We start from the raw sequence: 26,650 nt of genomic DNA, 5'->3' as shown, positions 1-26,650 counted from the left end.
CGTAGACTTCGATCGCAAAAGTATTACCATAAATGTTTTTTTTTTTTTTTTTTTTACCAGAAACAGTCTCACAGAAACCAAATGGGAAAAAGACAAAAACAGCGAGTCAAGAGTTTTGACAAGTTTTATTATGATAAATGAAAACTGTCTTTGCGCAATAAATTGTTAATTGTTCACAGAACACACTGTTGTAGCATAGCAGCAAGCACCATAAGAATAGGTTAACATAACATGGCATTATGAATAAAATAAAAAAGAAAAACAAATATTATATAAAACTCTTTATTTTCAATTTTCATTTTCAAAAGATGAATGCTTTTTGTTTTGCACATTGTGAAACAAATCAGCATTTGTGAATACATAAACTTTGTTCAAAAAGATTTTTAAAAAAGTACATCACTAAATCTGACCCTTCATATGAGAGATAATACTCAGATGACTATTAATGCATCTGTACCATTCACACATTCTTAATTTCTCTTTTACTTAACAATACATGCTTGAACCTGCTTCTGAATGGTGCATCTAAGTCTATGTTGTCTTCCATAGCTTTTAACCTTAAAAACATGTATAACATACCAACATGAAACTTTTCTTATTTGTTCACCATGTAAATGAGACGCGTTCATCTTCAAAACTTCCTTTAGCTCTGCAGAACTAAGCGACTGTTGAAATGGTAGACAAAACTCCAGGCACATAAGCGCTGATTTGGAGAGTTGCTTAAGCAAGGCTCCTCTGTCTGGGCTTGATTCTGGGGTATAACTACAGAAGAAAAACAAATATCAGCAATCTTTAACAAAAAAGGATGCCCAAGAATAAATTACATGGAGAAAGCTTTATAAAAAAAAAAAAAAAATCCTCACCCCGAGGAGGTTGCGAGGTATATAGCCCTCATTGTCGGCACATCTTGCCCACCACCATTCTGTTTCTTCACTGTCCTCTCTTCGTAAGACGGTCAAGCAGTCTCCTTCCTTAAAGGACAACTCATCTGGGCTCTCAGCATCATAGTCCCACAGGGCATAAACAATGCCCCTGTTCATGATGCCCATCTTCTCCTGCACACCTGTGAAAAAAAAACAAAAAACACCTCAATGCTACAGATTTATTGCGATAAATTACCAGTTGAGCTACAAGAAGTCCTCTTTCGTAAAGTTTCATAATGGGAGAACAGGTTTCTCACCATAGAGAAACTGTGAGCATTGGGCGTAACCCTCTTCCATCTCCTCGCACTTGTCTGCCGCCGTCTGCATATCGCTGTAGGTTGTGGCGTATACAGCAGCTCCCGATTCCACCAGGAACTTGCATACTTGCACGTTATTACAAGAAGCGGCGCAGTGCAGGGGAGTCCTAACAAGAGAGAAAGAGACATTTCATTTTGTTGTATTCAGATTACGGACAGAATTTTACGTGGTTTATATACGTGTTTTTTGCTCACCAACCATCGCTGTCTGCGGCATTCGAATTCACTCCAAACTGCACCAGGAACTTTACGATTTCCGTGTGTCCAGCACACACAGCATTGTGCAGAGCAGTGATGCCCTCATCATTGGGTAAACTGGGGTCGTCAACCTGGAAATGACATAGAGACATATACTTGAAATGCTAACTAGCTATAAATATACGTCAAGTTGTTATATTATTAGTGGACCAATTATGTAACTGATCTTAACCTGTTCCTTACCTCATATATGATCCTCTGGACGAGGTCATATTCACCCTCTAAAGAGGAGTCCAACAGAAGAGCCAGAGGGTTAAAGCGCACACGCATGCCGTGGTTGATTCGATCCGACTCCATCTTACGAAGGTTTGTTCTTTTGCCCTGAAAGGATGGATGAATATATATTTGGTTATATACAAGAACGTAATGCTGCTTATTTGCTTAAGTTCTTGGATGTGAAGTACTAATACTAGGTGTTAGCCTGACATGACTTGTTCATCTTGCCCATTGAGGGCCACTGGGTGCTACTTCTGCTCCATTTAAATGTTTAATGAGATCTGCGTGGAGTGCTCAGAATCTTAGTGTGGCTAGTTGCTAAGCGACTGCCTAGAATGGATGGTCTGATCGGAATCTCTACTGACCTGACTTGACTTCACCCTCGTTCTCGGTCTCTCTCTCTTCTCTGTCTGTGGCCATACTTATGTAGGCTAAATGGCAAGAGTCCTTCAGTATTCTATAAAGACAAGGAACCTGTCCCAAATGTTGCCTCATCCCTTGGACTTTTCTTCTAAGTCTACACTTCGGATACGTAATGCTGCATAGCATGCTGATTCATAAAATGACAAATGGTACACTTTATGGTCTCTTGGACTTTAAGGCCAAGAGACCTTAGAGTGTCTTAATTGTCAATTTATGACTCAACAGGCATAACCTTTTGTGGCCATGATACACCCTCTATGCATCCTGTTATCCCATAGACGGTAAAAGAAATGGACACAGCGACCCCATTGGAACTCAATTGAGACAAGTGAAGCCCATTTTTAGCGTTTTTTAGCACTTCCGTTTCTGACGCGCAGACTCAAACGAAGCTTGACGACGTCAGCAACCTGTCTGACAGATGTAAATCTTCTAAGTGGCTGTGCGTGCAAACTGCCATCGTTAATCTTGCAGAGACGGCGAGCTTGCGCGGGGAGTTCATTGTCATGAGTGAGCAGGAGTAAGTATTCAGATTAATTATTTTGTATAGTATTTTAAAATGTAACACCAGTATGCCATATTAAGTTAATTGCCTGCGAGCTTCTCCTCCTGTCTGTACGGTAATTTCTCTGCTGTGCGACAGAGAGTCGAGTGGTTATGATGCAATCGTTAGCCTATTTTTACAAAAACTGTTTCTACGGGGCCATAATGTAACATAAAAGGTAATGGAGCCCTTTATACATTGTTGTGTATCTTTAGAAATAAATAATGGACAAACGGAGTCTTTAAACGCCTCAGATGTAAAGTTATGCTCTAACGTAAAGTTATGACGCCAAAATGAATGGGAGTCAATGGGATGCTAACGCAACTGAAGTTCTGCTACAAGACTTCAACTTCCGGTCGACTTCCTTCCCGCCTGTGTTATCCAGGTACACCATTTCGAACGCCATCCATGACTCCATACATAATATTGTCTGTTTTTTTTTTTTTTTGTGGAGGGAGTTTGACTGTAATGTACTGCTCAATGATGAGTCAATATCTGACTATGCTTAAGTGTTTGCACACCTTAGCAAAGCAAAAAATACTTTTTTAAATTCAACCAATCCACCAAGAACCCTGCTGCTGGGGTACTCCCATCGGTACACATTTTAGATGTCTACCTTATAAGACTCACTCATTTCAGGTGCCTTGGAGTCTCAACGATCGAATAGAAGAGTTGAACCAAGTGTGTTAGATTAGAAAGAAAGCTAAAGATCGCAAATGTGCTGTAAGGCTGGTTAATAGAAGGACAACTTCACCAACTTGAATCCAGTTTTCAGGCAACTTGTTCTGAAACTAAATGACTTTGGGTCACTACAATTTGCTTTCAGTATAAAAGTCCCTTAGGTCCCTCCATAGATATGGTTTTTCCTTTTGGGAATGTAGTAGTACCTACCGGTGGTAGCATGACCTGTCCCGTGACCTCTGGAGCCTTCATATTGATACTGTCCTCCTCATGTCCCTCCTGCTCTTTCATGCTGGGATATGGAGGTGGAGGATAAGGTGGGTACTCCTCAACATAAGGCTCTGGAGCTGCTGGGCCATAGACTTCCTGTTCTTCCTTCAGTGGTGAATCCTTCGGCCCAATTCTAGAAATGGTGCTGTCATCCAGGATAGGCGATCGAGGTGGAAGTGGTGGAGGCGTCAGCTCGTCCTCCTCTTTCTCAGATTCAGGTATTGTAGTATCACAGTGTCCCTCTGGGGGTCTAGTGCTCTCATCAGCTACCGACCTGCATCCATCTTCGCCTTCTGTCTGAAAGAAGGTAGCTGGGGTTATAGTGGTCTCCATGGCTGCCAACGTGGTTTTTTGGTAGAGGAGCTTCTGGATGTTGGGTCCACCAGGCCCTTCAGATTCAGTTATAGAGCCACGCTTTTTAAGAGGCCTGGGTGCGTGGTGCAGTCTCTTCCTCAGGGCCTCCAAATCAGCATCGCTCTGGAGCCGATGGGAAGTTGAGAGGAATGGGAGAAGTTTGGTTGGGCTGAGGGGCCGGGGAACACGTTCTACCTCCTGGCCATCAACAGAGGAGGATGCAGGGGCCATATTGTTGCTCTGGTCCACTTGGTCACCATCTAGAACTCCAGTTTTCTCAAGATAACTGCTGTCCTGCATAAGAAACTGCTGGCCTCCATTGGATGGAATGACAGGTTTCCCATATACTGTGAGAGGAAAGGAGTGAGGATAAAACATCCAGTAAAATCTATAAAATAAGTTGGGTGTTAATTTCCATTTATATTATGCAACCACTAAAAAAAGAACATTACATCTCCATGTGACTTTATTTTTTCGTTGTCTAATCCACAAAGTGTACTTTTGCAAGAAGAGCAATTTGCCTATGTGCTTAAATTTTAAAGATATGCAAATCAAAGCTGTGACCAAATTACTTTAAAGTTATGTAAGAAAGGAATGTGCCTTTTCTTATCTCTTTGTGATAAGTGAGCATCACTATGAACCCTACTCAATCTGGAGGGTAGAACACTACTTGTATTGCCATATGCACAATTTTGGTAAACACTATGAACTCAAATATGGCACAGACATTTTATCTTGAAATTTTACTTTGAAAATAAATGTATACAGCTGATTTTTATGGCAAATAAAACTTTCATCCCAAATAAGGTTTCATTTATGTCTTTATAAAAAGGTGAATAAACATCAATACTAGCAGAGCAATGTAGTGTCGACTTGCTACAGCATCGTTTAAGGGCACAAAAAAGCCATTTGGAATTTTCCCAATATCTAAATGAAATCTATTCAGAAACAAGCCAGACAGACTTTCTGTTGTAATAATTAAGCAGCTTGATTTAAATACTGCATCCAACCCAAAGGCTGTAATAAATCCTTTGCTCTTAATTTGTCTCTGCCCTAAAGAACTTTTTAATTAACTAAAGCACGTTTTTTGAACTTTAGATTCTTCAGACGCAAAGTTCGGATTAAAACATGCTTATTTTAAGCCAAACAAATCCTGTTATTAGACTTTCAGTCATTTACATAACTACAGTATATGGAACACATAAACATTTACAAAGAAATGTTTTCCAAATGGTGCAAATGTTTTCCACTTCTGTGCTGCAACAGCTCTCAAATCTCAGACAACAATTTGACATCAAAACAAGGGGAACTAAAGAAGAAGTTGTTTTGGGGTGAACCATTCCTTTAATATTAGATTAGATTATTTAATATCTTCTTTAAAGTTGATTTGGCAGCATGTCTAGTGTAACATTGCATCTTGTGAAATAGATACTTATCAAATTCCATCACAAGGTACCTCTAAATTTGTTTGGGTGTCTGTTGAGGTAGCGGTACTCACATCGAGGCTGTGAACGGGTCAGCGTACTTTGCCCTTGATAACCCTTCCCAAGAGTGCTGTGTTGGGTGTACATGGAGTAGATGGAGCTGGCTGCCACCGTCTGGGGTTTGTGAAGGGTAGTGGGGGTGGAGGTCTCTTTCCCTGCCATAGTATCTGACGTGAAAGGACGTACTGTCGCGGCAGGTAAGGTGTCTGGTTTAGGAGGCAGAGGTAGGGGTAAGGTATTGTTGTGGGATGGAAGGGGCATTGATGGTTTCTGATTGGCTGGTTTAGCTTTGCCAGTAAAGGTGCCCGTGCTGTAAGGAGGTTTACTGCTGGTGGACTGCCCTGTTAGAGCAGGTTTGGGCTTGCTGGGAACAGGAGGTGGAACCTTCCCGAAGAGTCTACCTGCAGACTACGATTAAAGAGTCATTAGTATTTATTTACTATAAAATATCTCTACATTAGCACTGATTTATTGCTAATTCCTGAAAACTGTTAACATCAGGCACTCAGTGCAGTACCTGGGTGTCCCTCAAGAGATCCTCAGTACTCTGGTTCTTGCGGAAGGGCAATGGCGGAGGTTTAAAATCTGCCTCAGAATCTGAAACAGATATAAAAATAAAAAAAAATCAGTTCATGATAGATTAATCAACGCTCTTGAAGTTTAAACACTACGATGTCTTAGACCCCATCCAGACGAAGATGTGTTTCACTGTATAAGCATACATTTTACAGGTTATTCGTCCACACGGATCTGACTTTTGGGAGAGTGAAACCGATATTTTTTTTTAAACTGTTGTCCCAGAATGGATACATTTGAAAATGCTGCCCTTGCGTTTCCATCTGGACAGCGAATCTGTATATTTTCTGAAACGATGACATCATCAGCCCACATCTCGCCCCTAGTCAGACACCGCTACGTCACATAACAGCAACAAAAACATGAACAAAACACTGAACGATTGCGTTTAATTAACACTGACACAGATTAATAAATGTATTGTTCATGTTCATTTCTATATCGGGCGTAAGGTTTATGTGCATAGTCCAAGTCTTCTTCTCCATTTTTAGTGTGGCTCTGTGGCAGAATTACAGCGCCACATGTTGGTCTGGCATGTATACTACATCGTTTTTTGGTTTTGTGTGGACACAGATATTTCTTGAGATGAGGAAAACAAAAAGATTGGATAGGGAAAGCTCTGGCTTCGTGTGGACGTAGCTCTAGTGAAAGCATCTTCTGACTGGATCGAGACATGGCAGAGGTGCCCAATCCTGTTCTTGGAGATCTACCTTCCTGGAAAGGGTCTCATGCCTGGTTCACACCTGAACCAGCTAATGAAGATCCTCAGGAACATTTGATAATTACACACAGCTGTTGGAGTAGAGTTGGAACTGAACTTTGCAGAGTAGGTAGATCTCAGGAAACATGACTTGGCATCCCAGTATATGGAGTTGTATTTTGTTTAAAAGGTGACGTGTTGTGGATGTTACAATACTTTCGCTTATCCCAGTTTAATGGAGACACAACTTTAAGTAAGCCATCTGCGGCTAACTTTCCAGAAGAGTGTAAACACTGTGTCTCCATCAAAACATTGCTTTGTTTGTTTAAGCGGTCTGACATGTCAACTTTTGGCCCAAATAATTGCATGAGTTTGAATGTGGTTCGTTAAAGGTTGGAGAGAGTGTACCGTACCTTTCTCCAGGGATCCGTGGCTGGTCATGCGGGGAAGGGTGGAGGACTGGCCATGGGTGTTGCTGGTAGTTTCTGTGTTGGAAAAGAAATCTGTCACCTTGGAGATCTTACTTGTCAAGAATCCAATCCCTGGCACATGGAAAAAGAATTAGGATGTGATATTAGGGATTACTGGTGCGATTGGTGGTAAATATTTTAGATATATACACATACCCGTGGTCGGTTTAGGGAGAGGTTTGGGAAGGGTGGCCGTGCCGTCGGGATATGCAGGTTTCACCAGAATCTCCTGTCTGGGAGGAACCGGAGGAGCCAGGGTGGTCTGGATGTACGGCCCAACAGCGGCAACCCTAGAAGAGCCGGTGGGCTGAGAGCTCTGCCCTTCAGATGGCTGCTGGAAGTGGAAGAGAACAAAATCGTTTCTGTGCATCACAAACTATATTTTTGTCCAAAAAGAACAAGAAATGTGAACGTTATAAAGTTGCTCACAGGCAAGTTCTCCTTCTGTTGGAGAGCAGCTTTTTTCTTCCAGAGCCTCTCTCTCAGTTCAGCCACTCTTTTGTCCATGGTGGCCATTTCTGAGTTCCTCTTGTTTAGATTCTCTCTCTGCTGCTGGAGTTTGGCACTCTGCTCCTGGTTCAATTTATTCCTCAGCTGCAGAAAAGAGAAAATGTCAGAACAAAAGTAGGACTGTTTAATTTTGTGTGTGGGACTACGGCCTTTCAATTCTTTCGTTTTTTTCTTCTCAGTTTTAAAAATAGAGTGTATTCCTGCTATATTTTTTTCTCAAATAAAAACCAACTGGTTTACATTTTTCATGTTTATACATTTTTATGTGTGTCCAAATATCACTGTATGTGTGTATAACAGGATTGTGTTGCAGAAAGCTGTAGAACAACAGGAAAAAAGCTACCTGAAGCTCTTTGTACAATCGCTCTAGTTCTCCGCTTGAACTCGGTCCAGCCTCGTGTGGGACGTCCATTTTGCCGCCACGTAACATGTCGAGTTGTCGACTCAACTCCTCCACCCTGCTGACGGCCACCACCAGCTCCCGCTGCTTCTGCTGAAACAGACCATTCATCTGCTCGATCTCTTCCACTAAAGACAGAGAAAAATTAGGCAGATCATTCCCTTGTTAATTAACTTCTCGTTCCCATAAGCATGATCGTTTGTTGTTGCCTCTGTTGATTAATGTAGTCTCTAATGGCATTTTTATACAACAGAAACACTAGAGTGAACTTTTCCATTAGTGGGCAAATGATCCACGACAAATGACATCTTCGTAAATTAATCTGGAAAAAGTTCTTAAACATCTTTTTTAATAAAATATGGATAAATGTCTAACTTACACCTCAATATACATCATAATTAAAGTAAATCTAAATTATTCAGTAGAAAACCTAAGAACTTATAGAACTTTTTTTTTTTTTTTTTACAAATTCAATATTTTTTTTCTTTATTATTATAAATTAGTCTAACAAGACAACTAGTCTGTAATACAATAATACCAATATATTAATGATATTAATAATGTAGACAATATTAATATAAAATTATAATAATAATTTTCAGTCAATTTAATTGGTTTTAATGAAATTGTTTTACACCACATTAAACAAAATAGCAAAATACTGTTTATTTTATATATATATATATATATATATATATATATATATTCAAAACACTTCCCATAATCTACCAAACAAACGAGTCACAACACAATTTGTTGCCACCAGTAGAGCAAAAATGACAGACTTCATCTTGAACCATTAAGGTCAACTTTAAGCCATTTTCAGTTTTCTAACCTACTTCTGCTCATGGATTTACAGGTCCTGACCTAGTTTGCTATTGCTGATCCGTTTCTGTTCCACTTGTCCTTTGAGAGCTCGAACCCTGTGCAGTTTGGCCTCCTGGTTCTCTGCGTTGTCCCGCAGCAGTCTCAGTTTCTCCTGCTCAGATAGCTGCTGCTGCTGCTGCCGCTGGTCCTGCAGCTTCAGGAATCGCAGTCTCTGTTCCTGTGTGGAGGCGTCACGTTACAATCTCCCCAGTACTCATTTTCAGACATCATTGAGTCTCAGAACAATATATACCTATTGTTTTCATTCCCACTGATAATGGACAAAATGGTAATGCTTTTGATATGGAGACGGTAGAGTTGTTTTATTCAAATTACCATAACGCAAACCCTAGTGTGAAACCAATAACACCATTTCATGGATGACTTCAGACCTCATATTTAAACGAAATGTTGTTTTAAACTAACAAACATGAAATGCTGGTCTTTAATGAAAGTGGATGGGGACCAAGGACAGCCTTGGTCACCTTTCATTTCCATTGTATGGAAAAAGAGCAGCTTGGACAATCTGCTGAATATCTCCTTTTGTGTTTAACGGAAGACAGAAAGTTAAAACACACATTTCCAATGAGTATATAACTTCTTTTTTGTGTGTGAAATGTGCCTTTAAGTTGTAAATAAACATGAAATGGTCCTTTTCGTCATTGGCGCAGCTACCTTTGTTGCCAAAAGTTGTTGTTGTGCGTCGATCTGTTGTTGTTGCCGTGATGCCATCTCTTGCAACTCGCTGAGGGTGATGTCCATATGAAGAGCTGCCATCTAAAAATATATATAATTATAATGAATGGCTATGGGGAACATTTTAAAAGGTTTTACAGGATGGTAAAAATATGGTAAAACTTAGTTTTTGATTCAATTATATGCAGATGTACATGTAACTCTGTTTGCTGTGGATCAAATTATGTGTTGACCCTCATTCTGTTCCAGTCTCCTCAGTTTTAAATCACGTTAAGGCATTATTTAACAGTTGTTGTTTTTTCTAAGATGAATAGTGCTTTGCAATGTCACAATTAAGTCCAGTCCCTCTTACTTTAAGTTTTGTGAGGTTTTATATATACACTTATGGCGCTTTTCCATTGTGTGATACAAATCAGTTAGTTACGGCTCAGTATGGTATGGCACGGCTCGACTTGACTCAGCTCGGTTTGTGTTTCCACTGCATTTTAATACCGCTTCAGAGTGGGCGGGATATTTACGCTGCCTCTACCCCTGCAACTTGTGAAAAACGTTTTAATTCCACGCCCCATCAAGCTCTCGCTGGATCCACTCCTCTGCTATCAACGAGAGGAACGTTTGCATTTCCTCAACAGACAACGATACAGCCATTTTTGGGTTGTTAAAAAAAGGGCGCTCATTCAAAACAGTTGCATCCGATCCTTCGCTGGCTATGTTGATTGAAATCTAGCAGTTCTGTTGAGTTTGTGTCTCAAGTTCAGTGACCCAGGTAGTAATGATTCTCTCTGGCCAATCAGTGATCAGCAGAGTTTACACATCACGGTTTGGTAATGGTATGGTTGCCATACCATGCAGCGGGAAAGCGACATTAGTTACTATGGTAGGCTGTCAGGGTCAGCCAGGCCTTCTCTGCTGGCTTATACACAGAATCACTGACTTGGTTTTAATATATTTCTTCCATCAATGTGTATTAAATTATTCCAGATAGTCTATTCTATTCATTTAATAGCTTTTATCTTGGCTGCTCTGCTTCCAGTAGTGTATGTTTATATTTGAGCCTCTGTCCAATCATATTTCAGCAATCATGTGTTGCCAGGGTCAAAGAAATCTGCCTTGAGGTCTTCAGAGTAAACAGTGCGAGCACCTGTAGCTTCAAATAAATGGGAATGAAACCGTTGCTTTAACTGATTAAATTTCGACTTTTAACGCCGATATTTTCACGTCCCTTGATTGGATGGTCAGAGAGTGTACTAGTAGTCAGAGCGAGCAAACAATACAGTTTTCACTATTGTATACTCCGGTTTCTTACTGTATACGCTGTATACAGTTTGTTATTGTAGATTTTCAATGCATTCTGGGAAAATATTAGCCTACTGTAAATCTAATATTTACAGTAGTACTAAATGGCCGCGAAAAACAACCACACACCTCCTCGGCAATGGCTCTGAAAGCCCCCTAGACGGCATTTTCAACTTTTTAATTGCTTTATATTATATATTTTTCTATTGTTTTATTCGGATGTTATTTGCAAGATATAAAGCTAGGTTTAAGATCCCGTAAGAATATCCAAGGACTCAGTCAAGTTGGGCAGATGCAGACCAATGGGTAGACTCGTTGGGAAGATGCAAGTCTTAAGAGTATGTTAAATTGGCATGTATAAAACACACGTGTACACTTTTCTTCATCATCTTTTATGAATTATTTCAATGTTACTTGCTCACTTTCCCAGTAAATCTGTGTTAACTAGTATTTTCCTCCCACAGCGGCGCTGGCAGACTTGCGGTGAGACTCATGAGGAAGAAAAGCTGTACGGTATGTTAAATTGTTAGGTCAACTTTAAAACACATGCATTTGTCTTATTTGTTTTATACCAGCAAAGGACCAGCATAAACCAGCATCCCAGCATCAAAACATACCTAACCAGCATATGCCGTTTTATTTTTCAGCAGGGAGGTGTGAAATGCATGGGCCACCACTGCTTAATTACATACATTTATTACATACAATACTTATTTCTAATTATAAAAAATAATATAAATGATGCTGAGTAATTTATATGCAGTTCTTTTGTTAGGTTTTCAAAGCGAAACCGAGTCAATCCTCTTCCCAAAGTTTGATTTTCATGTTAAGACATAATTAAAAAATGTATTTAAATCATATAGAAGTGTTTTTCAATGTCAAAATTCATTCCTGTCCACGTAAGAACACAATTTAGCCACTTTATGTGCACGGTTTACTGAATATTTCCAACTCAAATCTGAGTTAGCAACTGTAACCAAGGGGGGGTTAACAAATCTCTGAGGGAATTCATACTCACTCCATTTTCCATGTGTGTGTCCAGGCTCCCCTTCACCACGTTTCTCCTGGCAAGAGACTCTGGAGCTCTGTAACCTGTAGTTAGGAGACAGAATTAGCAGTGTTGGCTAAGCTAAGCACATTTTCGCTCACACTTAGCGTTAGTGATTTGTATTAAACTTTGACGGGTAATTAGTCAAGCACCATTTGAAGTTAAAACACAAATGATACCTAAAATCATGTCGCTTTTTGTGGAGAATTGTATATTTAGACTTTGACTCAAAGCTCAACAGTTAGCATTTAGCAAACTAGCATTTGAACACACTAACAAAGAAGGTCAGGAACCTTTAGCCTGAAAAGCCTAGCTGTGCTGGGGTGAACCTCATTATATAATCACTCTTTGGCTGGAAAAACAACTAGCGCACAGTTATCCAGCATATGACTGCCAGGGTCCCACTTACATAACATAAACACTGGCGCCGCTAGCGCCGCTTATGTGGGTTACCGGATGAACGAGTCTAAGAGCAAAACAAAGCCCAAATAATGTTCTTGCTCACACTCCATAAGGGTAAATGAAAAAGGTCATAAAAAGGGTTTACTGATTACAACAAGCATATGGGATTACAGTGGGGGAAAATATTTATTTGATCCCCTGCTGATTTTGTAAGTTTGCCCACTTACAAAGAAATGAAGGGTCTGCAATTTTTATGGTAGGTTTATTTGATTGTATAGAGACAGAATACAAACCAAAAAATCCTGAAAAACACATCATATAAAGGTTAGAAATTAATTTGCATTTCAGTGAGTGAAATAGGTATTTGATCCCAAAGTAAAACATGACTTAGTACTTGGCACAGAGGTAAGAGTTTTTTTGTAGTTGCTCACCAGGTTTGCACACACCGCAGGAGGGATTTTGACCCACTCCTCTTTACAGGTCCTCTCTAAATCCCCAAAGTTTATGCGCCCTCCACAAATTATCTATAGGATTGAGGTCTGGAGACTGGCTAGGCCACTCCATGACCTTAATGTGCTTCTTCTTGATACGCTCTTTTATTGCCTTGGCGGTATGTTTAGGTTCACTGTCATGCTGGAAGACCCATTCATGACCCATCTTCAGTGTTCTGGCTAAGGCAAGAGCTCCAGACCAAGGCTGATTAATTTTTATTTATTTCTTCCATTTCAGAGTAATTGCACCAACAGTTGTCTTCTTCTCACCAAGCTTCTTGCTGATGGTCTTGTAGCCCATTCAAGTCTTGTGCATATCTCCAATCTTGTCTCTGACATGCTTTGACAGCTCTTTGGTCTTGGCCATGGTGATAGGAGAGGTTGGAATGGAAGGTACAGATTGTGTGGACAGGAGTCTTATACATCTAACGAGCTGACATTAGGAGTAACTTCTTAACGTGGCAGGACTAATCTGTGTTCCACATGAGCTCATAAACAATCTGTGGGAGACAGAATTCTTGCTGGATGGTTGGGGATCAAATATTTATTTCACTCACTCAAATGCAAATCAATTTTCTAACCTTTATATAATGTGTTTTTTTTCTCTCTCTAGATTTCTTGGTTGATTTTCTGTCTCGATCTGTCAAAGTAAACCTACCATAAAAAATTACAGACTCTTAATTCCTTTCTAAGCGGGCCAACTTACAAAATCAGCAGGGGATCATATAAATATTTTCCCCAATGTAACTCAATTCTGTGTGGAAACAAACCACACACATAATTGCGTGTAATTGACATAATTATTGTCGACAGAGAAATAAGGAACTCTTTGTGAAGTAAAGCCAGGCGTACAGGGCCGATGTCACACGCATTGTTGTGTAACAGCCAGTCTTTGTCCAGTGAAGAGGGCCAAAGTCACTGAGAAATCTGAAACCTCACACATGGTTTCACACAACTGGGATGTTTAAACTTCTCGGGTGAATCACTTCAAAAATGCCATGTAAACAAACTAACAGAAACTGCGACAAAAGGTTTTAATGACTTAAACATAATATGCAAAACAACTGACGAAAAACTACTTCAAACTGTGTGCAATATTATATTTGTATTATATATTTTTATATATATTTCCAGTTACAAATAAATTAATAAATAACCTTATTAAAATTCTGTGGTACGATAACCAACAGATTAATAGCAAATAAAAATAATACATATTTTTAATACATATTTATAATTTAAAAAAAAAAAAAAAAAAAAAAAACATAAAAGAACAGAATAGACAAATAAGTAAAATGTATGTGGTGCCATAACTTACACAACAATAACAAATAAACAAATAATAAAATATATAAATACAGAAACAAAAAGGGGTATTTATGAGTTAAAAAACTGTATGCAAAACAACTGACCAAACATTACTTGAATTAACTTAAATTAATTGAAGTTGTTTGAGTTTTTAAATATATAATGTAATATAACATACAAAGAACAAATCTGTAATAACATAACTTGCACAAAATACAAAATTAATAGTTAATTTATTAATAGGGGACCACTTTTGTCACATAAATTATGTGCTATTTCGGTGTTTGATTATATGGGAGTGGCAAAAAATCATAAGAATAAGAGAAAAAAATGTGTGTATTGAATATGTGTGTGTGCAAGAGTGTGTGGGCATATGTATTGGAGACTGAATGCTTGGATGCATTCAGATGGAAAGTGATGACACACACACACACACACACACACACATTACTCCTTCATTACTCTCACACAGGTGTTCCTGCACCATCTGAACTCTGCAGTATGAGATATAGATTTCAGTATTATCTTAATTGTTTTTCTTATACAGCATTGTGATTAAACAGATACCAGATTTGATTCTTAGAAATGTATTTTAAGAAAAAGGACCAAGTTATCTCACATGTGTTTCCTCTGGAGTGTCAGAATGTCTCAAACTGTGCTTAGATTTGCCAAGATACCAAAGTGTGCAATTATATGTCAAATACTGTCATATTTGTGACACTTTCAATTTCTTCTTTTAGGTGAAACATAACTAAATACCTTATAGATAATAGCTAAAAATTATCTCCTATTCAAGAAATACAGTTTTCCATTGCGTGTGCATGCTTTTAGGACACAAGATAAAGATCCATTCTTATCTATTCCAAAGCCCCCTACCCTTAGGCAGTGCCCACAAAACAAGCTGTTCTGCGGCAAATTATTCATGCCTCAACACAGCCATAACCATGTCAAATTTATAACCCCTCTATTCACAGTCGCCCATAAAAGGAAATGACATTCACGCCAATCCGCAACAATGGCACGTCCACACTGACAGCAGACCGCCGAGGGGGAGAGGATGTAATCGAATGCGTCTGTTATTTGGCATGGAAAAAAAAGAGCCAGTCTATATTCAAACTGCCATTCAATCATACAGCAGAGAGTAAACAATAAACAACACCAAACATTCTCCAACACTTTTTTTTACAATTCTAACAGTTTAACTATAATTTGCAATATAATAATGGCTTCTGAAAGGTAACAGGACTGATGGTAACAGGTTTGACAGTTTAATTTGACAGTTTAATTATTTATGGAAGGGTAATTGCAATACTTTATTTGAAAATAGACTATGTTTCATACAAAGAGAATTTAATCCAGAAATGTTTAAGAATATACATTTTTCAATTAATAGTTGTTTACTATAAATAATCATGGTAACAGGGTTGCACAGTATTGGTTTAATGGTTTATTACTTTAAAAAGAAAAAAAAAATCCTTATTTGTACTAAATATATATATATATCCTTTTTAATTATTAGTTATATCGTATACAAAACCATGGTAACAGTACTGACATTTTTAGACAGTTCCCAACTAACAAACATAATTCAACTTAATATAAGTTGAATTAAAAATACTTTAAGTTGGCCTTTTAAAGCTAATTTCTTGCATGGATGATGTCATTGTGACATTTTTATTTATTCATTTATTATGTTGTTTCATTACTTTAAAAAAGAAAAATATATATTAGTAACAGGGTTGACGGTCATACAGATTCACTTGACGTGCTAAATCTACAATATTCTTTTGACAAAAAGAATGACATCCTGAAATGTCTAGGAATATATCCTTTTCAATTATTAGTTGTTTACCATAAAATAATTATGGTAACAGGGTTGACATTTTAAAACAGTTCCTAACTAACAACCATAATTAAACTTAGGATGTAAAATCACTCACCTATGCAACTAAATCTTCACTCTTGGCAACTAAATGATGTCTAATATTAGCCAATCTCTAATGAATTCTCAGATTTTACTTGCCAGTGTGTTAGTTAGAGGATAAGCATAAGTTTAGCACAGATATATTTTAACTTGCCGAACACTCGCTGAGTAAACGCTCAGAGTTTCAATCTCCGTCAGGCGATCTGTGATATTTTTCAGTTCATCTGAATGGATGCGCAGCACTCCTGCATTTTACTGTAAACTGTACTTTTTTAAGGCGACGAAACTGATTCGGACGGAGTAGCAAAACAAACTCAGCCAATCAGCAGTAAGGGGTGTGTCTACTCATGATGTGGAGGAGAGAGCGTTCAATGCACAGGACGGACATTAGCCGAGCCTAGCCACAGAAAGATAGAGATGGCGGATAAAAAACAAAATAGGAAAACAACTCCGGAACAAAAGAAGGCTTAAGGCAAGAAGCAGGACCTGTGTAAACCAGTAAGACCAGCGCTGGAGAGAACTGAAGGAGAGGAAGGCATGCGATCAGACGCTGAGGTAGCTTTGCCTTTTCTCGACAGAGAATCATTTGAAATATGTGTAAATACATCATATATATATATATATATATATATATATATATATATATATATATATATATATATATATATATATATATTGCATTTGCTAATATAGCAAGGAAAAGCCACTAATACACAGGTGGGGACAGGCCAAGAATTCTTCCACATAATGAAACGAAATTTGTATATTAACACATAGTGAATGCATTTTTTTCCCCACACATATTCATGAGGGTCAAAAGCACAACCAGTTTTGTAAAATGACCCAAACACCTTCTGTAAAAATTCAGTGACTTTTGAAAGCACTACTCTCTCTCTCTCTCTCGCTCTCTCCCGCTCTCTCCCGCTCTCTCTCGCTCTCTCTCACCTGTATCGTGGCCAGGTGCTCGGTCATGGCGCAGGAAGAATCGCACCTCTGTCCTTTGCTGACCCCAGCGCTGCAGTACTTCAATAATTCGCTCGCTGTCACCAACCACACGCTCTTAAAAAGGAAGCAACCAATAGGAAACAAGGAATGCAAATCAGGTGGCAGAGATCCATTCTAGAGTGATGCATCACTGGGCCTTTACCCCACAGTCACATGGACAGGTGCAGAAAGATGATTTTCACTTTTGTAACAACTTTATTAAAGGCATAGTTACCCCAAATAGAAAATTGTCATTAATAATTCGCCTTCAAATTCATTCCAAACATTGATGACTTTCACAAAAGGAGATACTTTCACAAATGTCCATGCTGCTCTTATAAACTTTAAACTTCATAATTGAAAAATCACGAGAGAACTTTAATGTAATCTTGAATTCATTCATGTTTAAATGTCAAGTTTAAATTGGTGGTTGCTTTAAAAGTGAAGCCATATCAAAATAACATTTTGGAATAACTTTACTCCATAAGAGAAACAGAAAAGTGCAGGTCAGCACATACCAGATCCTCTCCACATCTCGGCCAGATAGCAGTCCACCTCCCCCGGCTCTTTACACATGTCCACCACATCTCGACACAGCGTCTCCGGCGTGAAGGGAAGCTCGGTGAAGTGCTTGTCACTATTGCTGAGGTACACGGTTAAGAACATCTGAGTCCAAAAAAACAAAACAAAAAAAAAAAATAGGAGGTTATAACAAAAAGACAGAAGAAAAAAACACTCTAGAAAAGAACACTGATGATTTTTGGATTCTTTAGTTCTTTAAAAAACCCATCTATAAATCCATACCAGAAATTATTTCTGATCAAAAGCAATGTTATTTTAGTATTATTTATACACTATGAAAGTATTTACTAATATTTTATATTAAATTTAAATTTAATTAATGCATTTAGCAGACGCTTTTATCCAAAGCGACTTACAGTGCATTCAGGCCATCAATTTTTACATATCATGTGTTCCCGGGGAATCGAACCCCCTACTATTTTATATATATATATATATATATATATATATATATATATATATATATATATATATACATATATATTGGGTAATTAATTTTTTATATAGTTTAATAGTTTTGATTACACACACACACACACACACATATACATATATATACTGAATATATATATATATATATATATATATATATATATATATATATATATATATATAACATTCATTTATTTTATTTATATAACTTAATTATTTTATTTATTTTATAACTTAATCTTATTTTATTTCATCTACAAATGCAACATTTCTAATTTTCATATTAGTTTTAGTAATTTTACTATATCAACTTTTTAATTCATCCAAGTGTTTTTCGGTTAGCTTCAGGGAAAAGTTTATGTTTTAGGGTTTTCATCTAATATTTATATTTGATTTCAGCTTAAGTTTTAGTAATCTTGTTATGTGCTTTCATAATTTGTATTAGTTTTTTATTAATTTAATGTCGCTTTAATTTATTTTAATTTCATTTTTTATTTTAGTAATTTTAGAAAATCAACTTAAACGTGTACTATTATACAACATTTTTTTCTAATACATTTTCTTTCCAGCTATATTTCAATTAAACATTTGTATTGTTATTTTTTAGTTAACAACAACACTGAACTTAATATGTTACAAACAATGACTTTCCATCTCTCAAGATCCATTCAGACAATTCAAATTATGAATGCTCTCAACCATCCAGACTGTTCCTAGATTTGTGACTACATGCCAGATGCCCACGTGATCTTATAATACAGCTGTACATGTGGGTGAAACTGCCAAGATGAATGGTTGACAGCAAAAAAGATGCTGTACTTCTGTCTTGGCACTTTAATTGCAGTCAGCACAGATGGCTGTCACATCAATAGGGTTCTTATCCAGAAATAAAACACAAGCACAGGGTAATTAGTCAGAAAGCAAGGAGGTAATTGATTTGTAATTCAGAAGTGAACAGCAGTTTTGGAGGAAAAAGACAAGGTTATTGTCAATGTGGGTTAAATCAATGTATATGAATGAGATTTTTATTATTAAACTCAACATTTGAACTAATAAAGAGTAAGCATATTTTTAAGTTAGTAAGTTTATTTTCAAACTATCGGCAGCAGAGTTGTTATCACTGCTGATAAGAGTGCAAAAACACTGTTCTTCTGTTAATGTGTGTGTGTTTTCATGCTTTGCCAAGTGAAGCTGAGGTACTACTGTCACACCAGATGGGTAGAGGCAAAACTCGGCGGCTCTTCCACTTTAACCTGAGTCACACACCGGGACAGGAAACAGTGCTGAATAACTATTCCTGAACACACATATTTTCTCACACGGTTCTGATTCTGATTGGTCAACTGCGACATCATGCAGTCAAATGGGTTTGTATAATGGCCATTAATATGTCAACTGTTTAGCCATCAACTTTATTATCGTATACTTTATTATTTTATACATTTTAGCATATTAAGATGAATATGCTAAAATTATTCCACTATGAAGAACCCTTTGTGGAAAGGAAAGTTTCCAAGAATGTTAAGGAACCTAACCCTAACCCTAACTCTAACCTACAGTAACCCTAACCCTAACCTTAAAAAATAAATCAATTAAAAAAACTCTATTTTTAAGAGTGTTTATTGGAATCCATGGTTCCATGAAACACCTTAAACATCCACGTAACCAACCTTTCCATCCACAAAAGGTTCTTCATAGTGGAAAATGTTTGTCAGATTCTAAAAAAAATGATTCTTTTAAAAACTGTTCACTTACTGTAAAGGTTCTTTGGAAAACCTAAAATGGTTCTTTTATGCCAAGGGTGTCAAAATCAGTTCCTGGAGGACCTCAGCCCTGCACAGTTTAAATATAACCCTAATTAAACACGTCTCATCCAGCTAATCTGATCATTTAGGCTTATTTGAAAACTACATGGTGTGTTGGAGCAGGATTGGAACTAAACTCTGCAGGGCTGTGGCTCTCCAGAAACTGAGTTTGACACCCCTGATTTATAGCATTTCTGTGAAAAAACTCTTTTTGGAACCTTTATTCTTAAGAGTGTAGAGCTCAGTCCTTCTGTTTAAGATAGATGGATGATTTTATTTATCTCAGACAGTTCTGTCTGAATCTCTTGGGCTGGCCAATGAAAGCCTTTATTAGATGAATGACCCTTGCTGGAAATGGAATTTCATTCATCTTTTTTAATGTATGTCTTCCTCTAATGTCCTTGTGTTGTAAATTGCATATGTCTAAAATCAAGCTAAACGCGAACCTCATTTGTCTCTGGGTTATGGTTTATAAGATGAGCTCTTAAAAGATCCCAATTGAATTATGGATGGAGCATATTGCCTCATGTCTACTTACAAACCGCAGACCTCTTACATAGTATTTTCCTTTTCTGAGATGTTAATTTAGTGTAATTCTTTATTGAACGCATATGGTTATAAATTCTTTCTACGATGATTTAATAGTGTCTTGGAAGCCATTACCAAAAATTCTAAAAAGTTCTCATTAAACACACAAATCATTGCAATCATCATATTTCCAAGACATTCCAAATAGCTAATGTGGCTATTTTCCAAATTTTAGATACAGTGCTTTGTAATTTGGTCCCGGTGTCAACGATTTTAAGTAGGACATGTGTCTTCAAGTCTGCCTTTTGAATTCGCGTTTGTGTCTATAGCACATTAAGTCCTAGAGAGATCACAAACTGAAAAGCCCTTGTGCCAAAGACCAACTTGTGGCTGTGATCCCTCACTTGATCCCCAGAGTATTATTTCGGAGAAATCTTAAATGACACGATGTTTTCCTAAGGCATGGGAAAGAGCTTTAGGATTACAGTAATAAAGCACTATTTGCAACAGGACACTCTTTATGTTGCCACAGGTAACCATAGGTGAAGCATTCAATTCTCACTGAATTTCCAGGAGACCTCATTTGTCTTTGGGTTTAAAGAGAAGTTAAGTTTAAGTTTAAAAAAGAGAGTCATTAACACACAAAAGTGTTTTTCAAATTTTTTTTGGACGGGGAAAAAGGACACCATTCTACCATTCAAAGTCAACGGCGTAGCCTGGGGGCAACTTTGCATTTCAAGCATCAAAAGAATAAACATTAAACAAAAGTTTTGATGACTAAACCATGCCTTTGTCTAAAGTCAATTTGCAACGGAGTACACCGCTTTGACGTAATGATATTTAGGTTAACGCCTACACTCATTAACCCTAGAAAGTCTTAAAACTAACCAAGTCACAAAACCTCATAAATTGTCTGGCATTTGCTACATATTTCCATCATAGGAAGCATTCTTAATTACTTAATTACAATGCATCTAATTAAACAGTAGATGCATTGTTCAACTCAGATGAATAACCAATGACATTGTCTGTTCTGCAACATATAATGCACATTCAGTGCCTGTACTGCGTGTTTTTCATTAACCGTAAACGTTCATCGCCTTGACTATTGGAGCTTGGACAAGGTGGGGAGAAATCACATTCGACTGGATGAATGGAAAGCAGTTAGCCACAAAGTCGTAAGAAAATCTACTATGCCAAAACAAAGAGATAATCCAACGCATGCTGAGAGCATCAATAATTAAGTCTGATCACCACAAGAGCACCTGTCAATACATGCTCTGATCAAACAACACTGGGATTACGGTTTAGCTACTCTATAATGCGGGTTTATTTAGGCTTTCATGCTTTGTTAAGAAGTAGCTGCTCGGTGGTTCTTTAAGTCACAGGACAGAACCGGCAGATTCAGCCGGCTGTTAGCCCCGCAGTGTGTGTGTGTGTGTGTGTGTGTGTGTGTGTGTGTGCATATACGGGCACAGAATCAGCCATATGGCCCCTGCAGTGGACTGACACAAAGCACGACTCGTGAGTATTAGTCTTGAGTTCATACTCTATCCTCCCGCTCACACACTGACCCTCCCTTCGGCTACCGGGGGAATAAAGTTGATTGAATAAAAATGCTGAAGCTTCAAAAATATTGTGTCAACACGTTCAAGGTCCTTGATGGTTTAATTTAAACTAAAGAACAGGCAAGCCGACATCCTATGTCCTCTGTTCAGCAGTACAGACCCCGTTTATTGTAGCTAGAATTATCTTAAAGGTCAAAGTTAAAACATCTCAAGTGCCTGGTTACCGGCTGGTCCTCGGGAGCCTGGCGTTCCAAATAGAGACTCCTCTGCATAGCAACAATGTTGTGGTGTGGAATGTGATCTTGGCAACGGTTGCCGTGGCAACTGGCCGCCGTAATCCTGGTCATTGTTTCCCGCTGAGGCCTCAGGTGTCTGAAAGGGTCCGACAACAATCAATGATATTTATAACTCCTAATGCACAGCCTTTGAACTGAAGTGGGATATGGAATTAAATTACTACAAGCTAATCTTATTCCACAAATTCAAGTAATCTATTCAACTTTCAATTCAATTTAGTGTCATGAAAATAGCTGCTCTGGGGACTTCCACTATGGGAATTGTACAAAGTACATGACCACACGAGGACTGTACAATAGCTTTCAACAGAGGGAAGCTATGCAGCCATAATAAACTTCCTCTAGGAGCTATAGACAATGCCTTGGTATTCTGAATGCAGTTTTAGTTCAAATCACAACAAGGACAATGCAGGCTGGTTCTTTAAAAGTCACACTGAGAGGAATATCCCATTTCGACTTTTTTTTCAAACACAATTGTTGTTCCTTTGAGAATTAAGGGAGCTAGTGATTCAAAGCAAAAACAATGAACTCAGCGTCTGAGGTAAGGAATGATTTATGGAACAAAGAACGCAGTCAGTATTCAGACAATTCGCATTGCTAAAAGAATATGCTTCATCACAAAGCTCAAAAACAATGATTTTCTCTCAAACACAGTGTATGACCTCAAATAGCTGCTTTCCTTCACTTAAGATTATCTAGCATCTAAAACTGACCATGACTCAAACTGAAAATGATGATCCATTAAGACAAATATTTATCTGCAAAGCTAAATATACAGTGCTTTTGTATCCGCCTCAGATACACATCAGTGCTCTGTACTGAATATAAGAACACTAAAGGAGCTAAACACTAAAGGGATTCAAAATAGCACATTTCCATTGAAACAATACTTAGAAAGCAAGATGCCTAAAGCTTTTGTCCTCACAGGCCATTCGTTTCAACATAGACATTTGAAAATCCATAAAATATTAATACTCAGGATGTCTCGTTCGAGTTTATACACAGGGATTATAATTTACATCAATGCTGAAAAGCTATAAATCCATGGATGCTACTGATGATTTATTCAGATTGAAGGTGGGCATCCAGAGGCAAAGCCCGTGGAGGTTGAGGACTTGCTTGAAATGAACTCAGAGAAAGCAATGAGTTTTACCCAAGACTTAATGTTTATTAGAAATGTACTATGAAAAGGTCAAGACATTGTCATCAATGTGGACAGAGGTGACATTGTCATATGTTTTTACTGTGGATGGTGGGTGAATGAATGTGTGACTCTCCAACACCATGAGTGTCTGAAAAGAGATAGCAGACATGTAGACCATGCCATCAAATTACACTGTTTCTAATCTTTATATTCTAACCATAAATAGTCTGTCAGGTAAACAATATTGTGTACCATTATGGATCGATTGACTGATTCTTAAAACTGACCTTTTATGCCAACCAATTCTGAGTATGGCACCTTGTTTAACCCAAGAGCTGCAGAATGACTTCACTTGAAATGAAGATAAAATCATTCTTGCATTGCACCCTTATTTACCTATATTTGATCCGTTTTTAATTATTTCAGACATCTCTAAGGAATAATTTACCCTGATAGCAAACAAATACATCACGGAGACGCCTGCATTTACATCTGCAATAGAGCGTTTGCTAATCTGCAAGATGTTTCCAATCAGATGTCAGATAGACGTTTAGAAAATATCTTTAAGATGTTTAGGATTTAGAGCGCATGCAAAACTGACATCTTAAAAGATGTTTGTACACAGCAGATGCTTTCCAGATGAAGAGATCTTAAACAGACGTCTTGCAGATGTACAAGTCCTACCTGTAATTAATTAAAAGATAAACAGTGCTCTGGATCATTCTGTGATTCTTATCAGAAAACAGGATATGAAATCTAAACAAGATAAACCTTCCATTTATTCCCCAGAATACCCTTGATCACCATTATAACGAACGCTGCTTCCTAGAAATATATGGGTTTATCTGTTATAATCCATCTGATACAATCAAAGCAGCTCGGTTTTATAAAATAAATAACATAACCAATGCATTGCTGATTTCATCAATGAAGAAGAAGCAATGTTGATGTTTGGAGATGTTGTATATCAGCGCATCTCCAATGAACTTACCGGCATCATATTGAAAAGAACCTCCAGATATTTGATATTCCTTATACTGAAAAATATAAAGACTATTCCCTGGTCTCCCAAGAAGTATTTCTTATAGTCGTTTCATATGCAGGTGAATTGTGCACGTATTGTCCTCTTCATTTACGTAGCCTATCATTATTTAAGATTAGTCTCCTCTGATGCTGTCCGTCAGCTTTGTAGCGCTGGTTTATTATTGAAACCTGTTGCAGAATGAACCCGAGATGAACCCGGTAAATACAGTCAAGTAACTTTCTTATCCGAATCGCTCAGACGTAGGGAACCGCAGACCTCGGACAGCCCCGAACAATTTGTGTACGCAGCGATTCGCCTCCGCCATACAATAAGCGACATAGAGATAGAACGTCTTGTATCATCTACTGCCCGCTAAGCTGATTGAAGGTCCACATCATATCCGTGCGAGCGAGGTTTTTCGCTGGATCAACAGACGCAACCCAACCCAATGATGACGCTGCGCGTGATTCCGAATATCTCCCCGGCGCGTGCTTGACAAACTCCGCCTCGCGCCGCCCGCGCGCTTCCCGCCCACTTTACCATCATTATCTCTGAGGAGCTGTTCAGCGTTCAAGAAACGGTTTGGAGATTTTATATGGATTTGCTTTATTTAACGTGCCCCACACACTTTAGACGCTTTTGAGGTGAATATTGAGGAATATGAAGGACCTGGAAGTAATATTGAACGCGCGCGATAAATGCAAAACCATGCTGTCCGTACAATACTCGTTTAAATTTCTTTCAGTTTCAGTACAATTATACACAAACTATAACTGACAAAAAACTTATAAAATGCAATCGAAATACGTTAAGAAATGCCCATAATATAGTAGAAATTACCAAGTTTTTCTAGTGAACGCTCTGGCTAAGGCTGAGGTAAAATGTAAAAAGTCCCAGAAATAATCGTGTGTTACTGGACATGGTAGGTAGCCTACTTTGTATTTTGGACATGTCATGTCAATATTTGGATATTTTATGCGTGGATATGACAATCATTAAGTCATTCACTATATCAAAGTAGGGCCAGAACAGGGTGGAGGGTTACTTGAAATACACTATTAGCCAGCTTTTTATACATGAAACAATAGAGGTGCACTAATTAATAATACAATTGAGATACTTCTGAGATTTTCACTAATTAGAGCAAAACTATAATATTAATTTAAATGCAAGAAGTCAGAGTGTTACAATTGCCCCCTTTGTGGGAATTTATAACACTGAAAATTAAGTCATATTAATCCACGGTATCTCAAATAAAAGCCAACCTCAAAGTAATCACTTTACTGCTGTGGCATCATTTATTTATTTGTTTCAGGCATCATATACATCAAAAAGTAAAAAAAAAAAAACTTTTTTTATTTTTGCAGAAGACAAGTGGAAACTAGATTTTTTCATTCATTATTATTATTTAAATATATATTTTACTCATTACATATGGAAATATGAATTTGTAATTTTTCAATGTAGTTTTACACACACACACACACACACACACACACACACACACACACACACACACACACGTGTGTGTGTTAATTTTATAATAGAAAAAATATGTCTACACAGACAAACAAGGTGTTTACACTGGCCATGTTGCAGCTATGATACAATCTTGTATGCTAGGTAGAATCACCTATATTAGCATATGTTGTTCATGTTCATTTATTTTCAATAACCTAGAGATACAATGTATGTAAGTTTAAATTCACAGTCAACTTAACTTTAAACCGGATAAGAAATATACTGCACATCCAAAAAGTAACTTTTATACCTCAAAATCATTATTTTGTTCTGCTGAGGTGAAATAATCATGCTCCTTTTCCACAGGCAGAGAGAGAATACTGAGCATGTGCAGATTAAGTGTCTTTACTCTAGCTTGTTTCTGATTGGAGGAATTGAGTGTTACAACTGCCCACAGTCTGGTTTTACCATATGACACCATCCCTGTTTTTCTTTTTTCTTTATTTTTATTTTATCATGTCAAACTTAGAATAAAGATGGAATAACCCTTCTGAAAAAAAAAAAAAAAAAAAAAAAAAACTAAACAGCACCAACAAAAAACACCTAAAATCAGCCTAAAGTGGTTGGCTGGTCTTAGCTGGTTTTATCTGGTCTGCCTGGCCAAGTTGGTT

The 26,650-nt window shown here is 37.7% G+C and overlaps 1 protein-coding gene across 3 annotated transcripts; it reads right to left on the bottom strand.

Annotated features, from left to right (window-relative positions):
• Positions 1-106: 106 nt before the first annotated feature.
• On the bottom strand, positions 107-24,986 carry LOC127942699 (apoptosis-stimulating of p53 protein 2). Of its 3 annotated transcripts, none has more exons than XM_052538606.1 (18): positions 24,486-24,986; positions 17,658-17,805; positions 17,101-17,214; positions 12,001-12,074; positions 9,666-9,767; positions 8,991-9,168; positions 8,067-8,251; positions 7,643-7,807; positions 7,370-7,547; positions 7,157-7,228; positions 5,985-6,064; positions 5,482-5,875; positions 3,570-4,330; positions 1,682-1,819; positions 1,436-1,569; positions 1,181-1,347; positions 864-1,063; positions 107-762 (listed from the first exon to the last, which is right to left on the bottom strand). In XM_052538606.1, exons 1-18 carry the CDS (start codon positions 24,492-24,494, stop codon positions 721-723), a joined length of 3,141 nt encoding a protein of 1,046 aa, XP_052394566.1. In that variant the 5' UTR covers positions 24,495-24,986; the 3' UTR covers positions 107-720. The 3 variants fall into 3 exon arrangements, with proteins under 3 accessions (XP_052394566.1, XP_052394565.1, XP_052394564.1); XM_052538605.1 differs by having other exon boundaries at positions 7,157-7,285; positions 7,370-7,544; XM_052538604.1 differs by having other exon boundaries at positions 7,157-7,285; positions 24,486-24,985.
• Positions 24,987-26,650: the final 1,664 nt, after the last annotated feature.

The sequence above is a fragment of the Carassius gibelio genome, chromosome A22, assembly GCF_023724105.1.
Source record: "Carassius gibelio isolate Cgi1373 ecotype wild population from Czech Republic chromosome A22, carGib1.2-hapl.c, whole genome shotgun sequence".
In the NCBI taxonomy this organism is placed as follows: domain Eukaryota; kingdom Metazoa; phylum Chordata; class Actinopteri; order Cypriniformes; family Cyprinidae; genus Carassius; species Carassius gibelio.
This window is presented reverse-complemented; position numbering and strand designations above follow the sequence as displayed.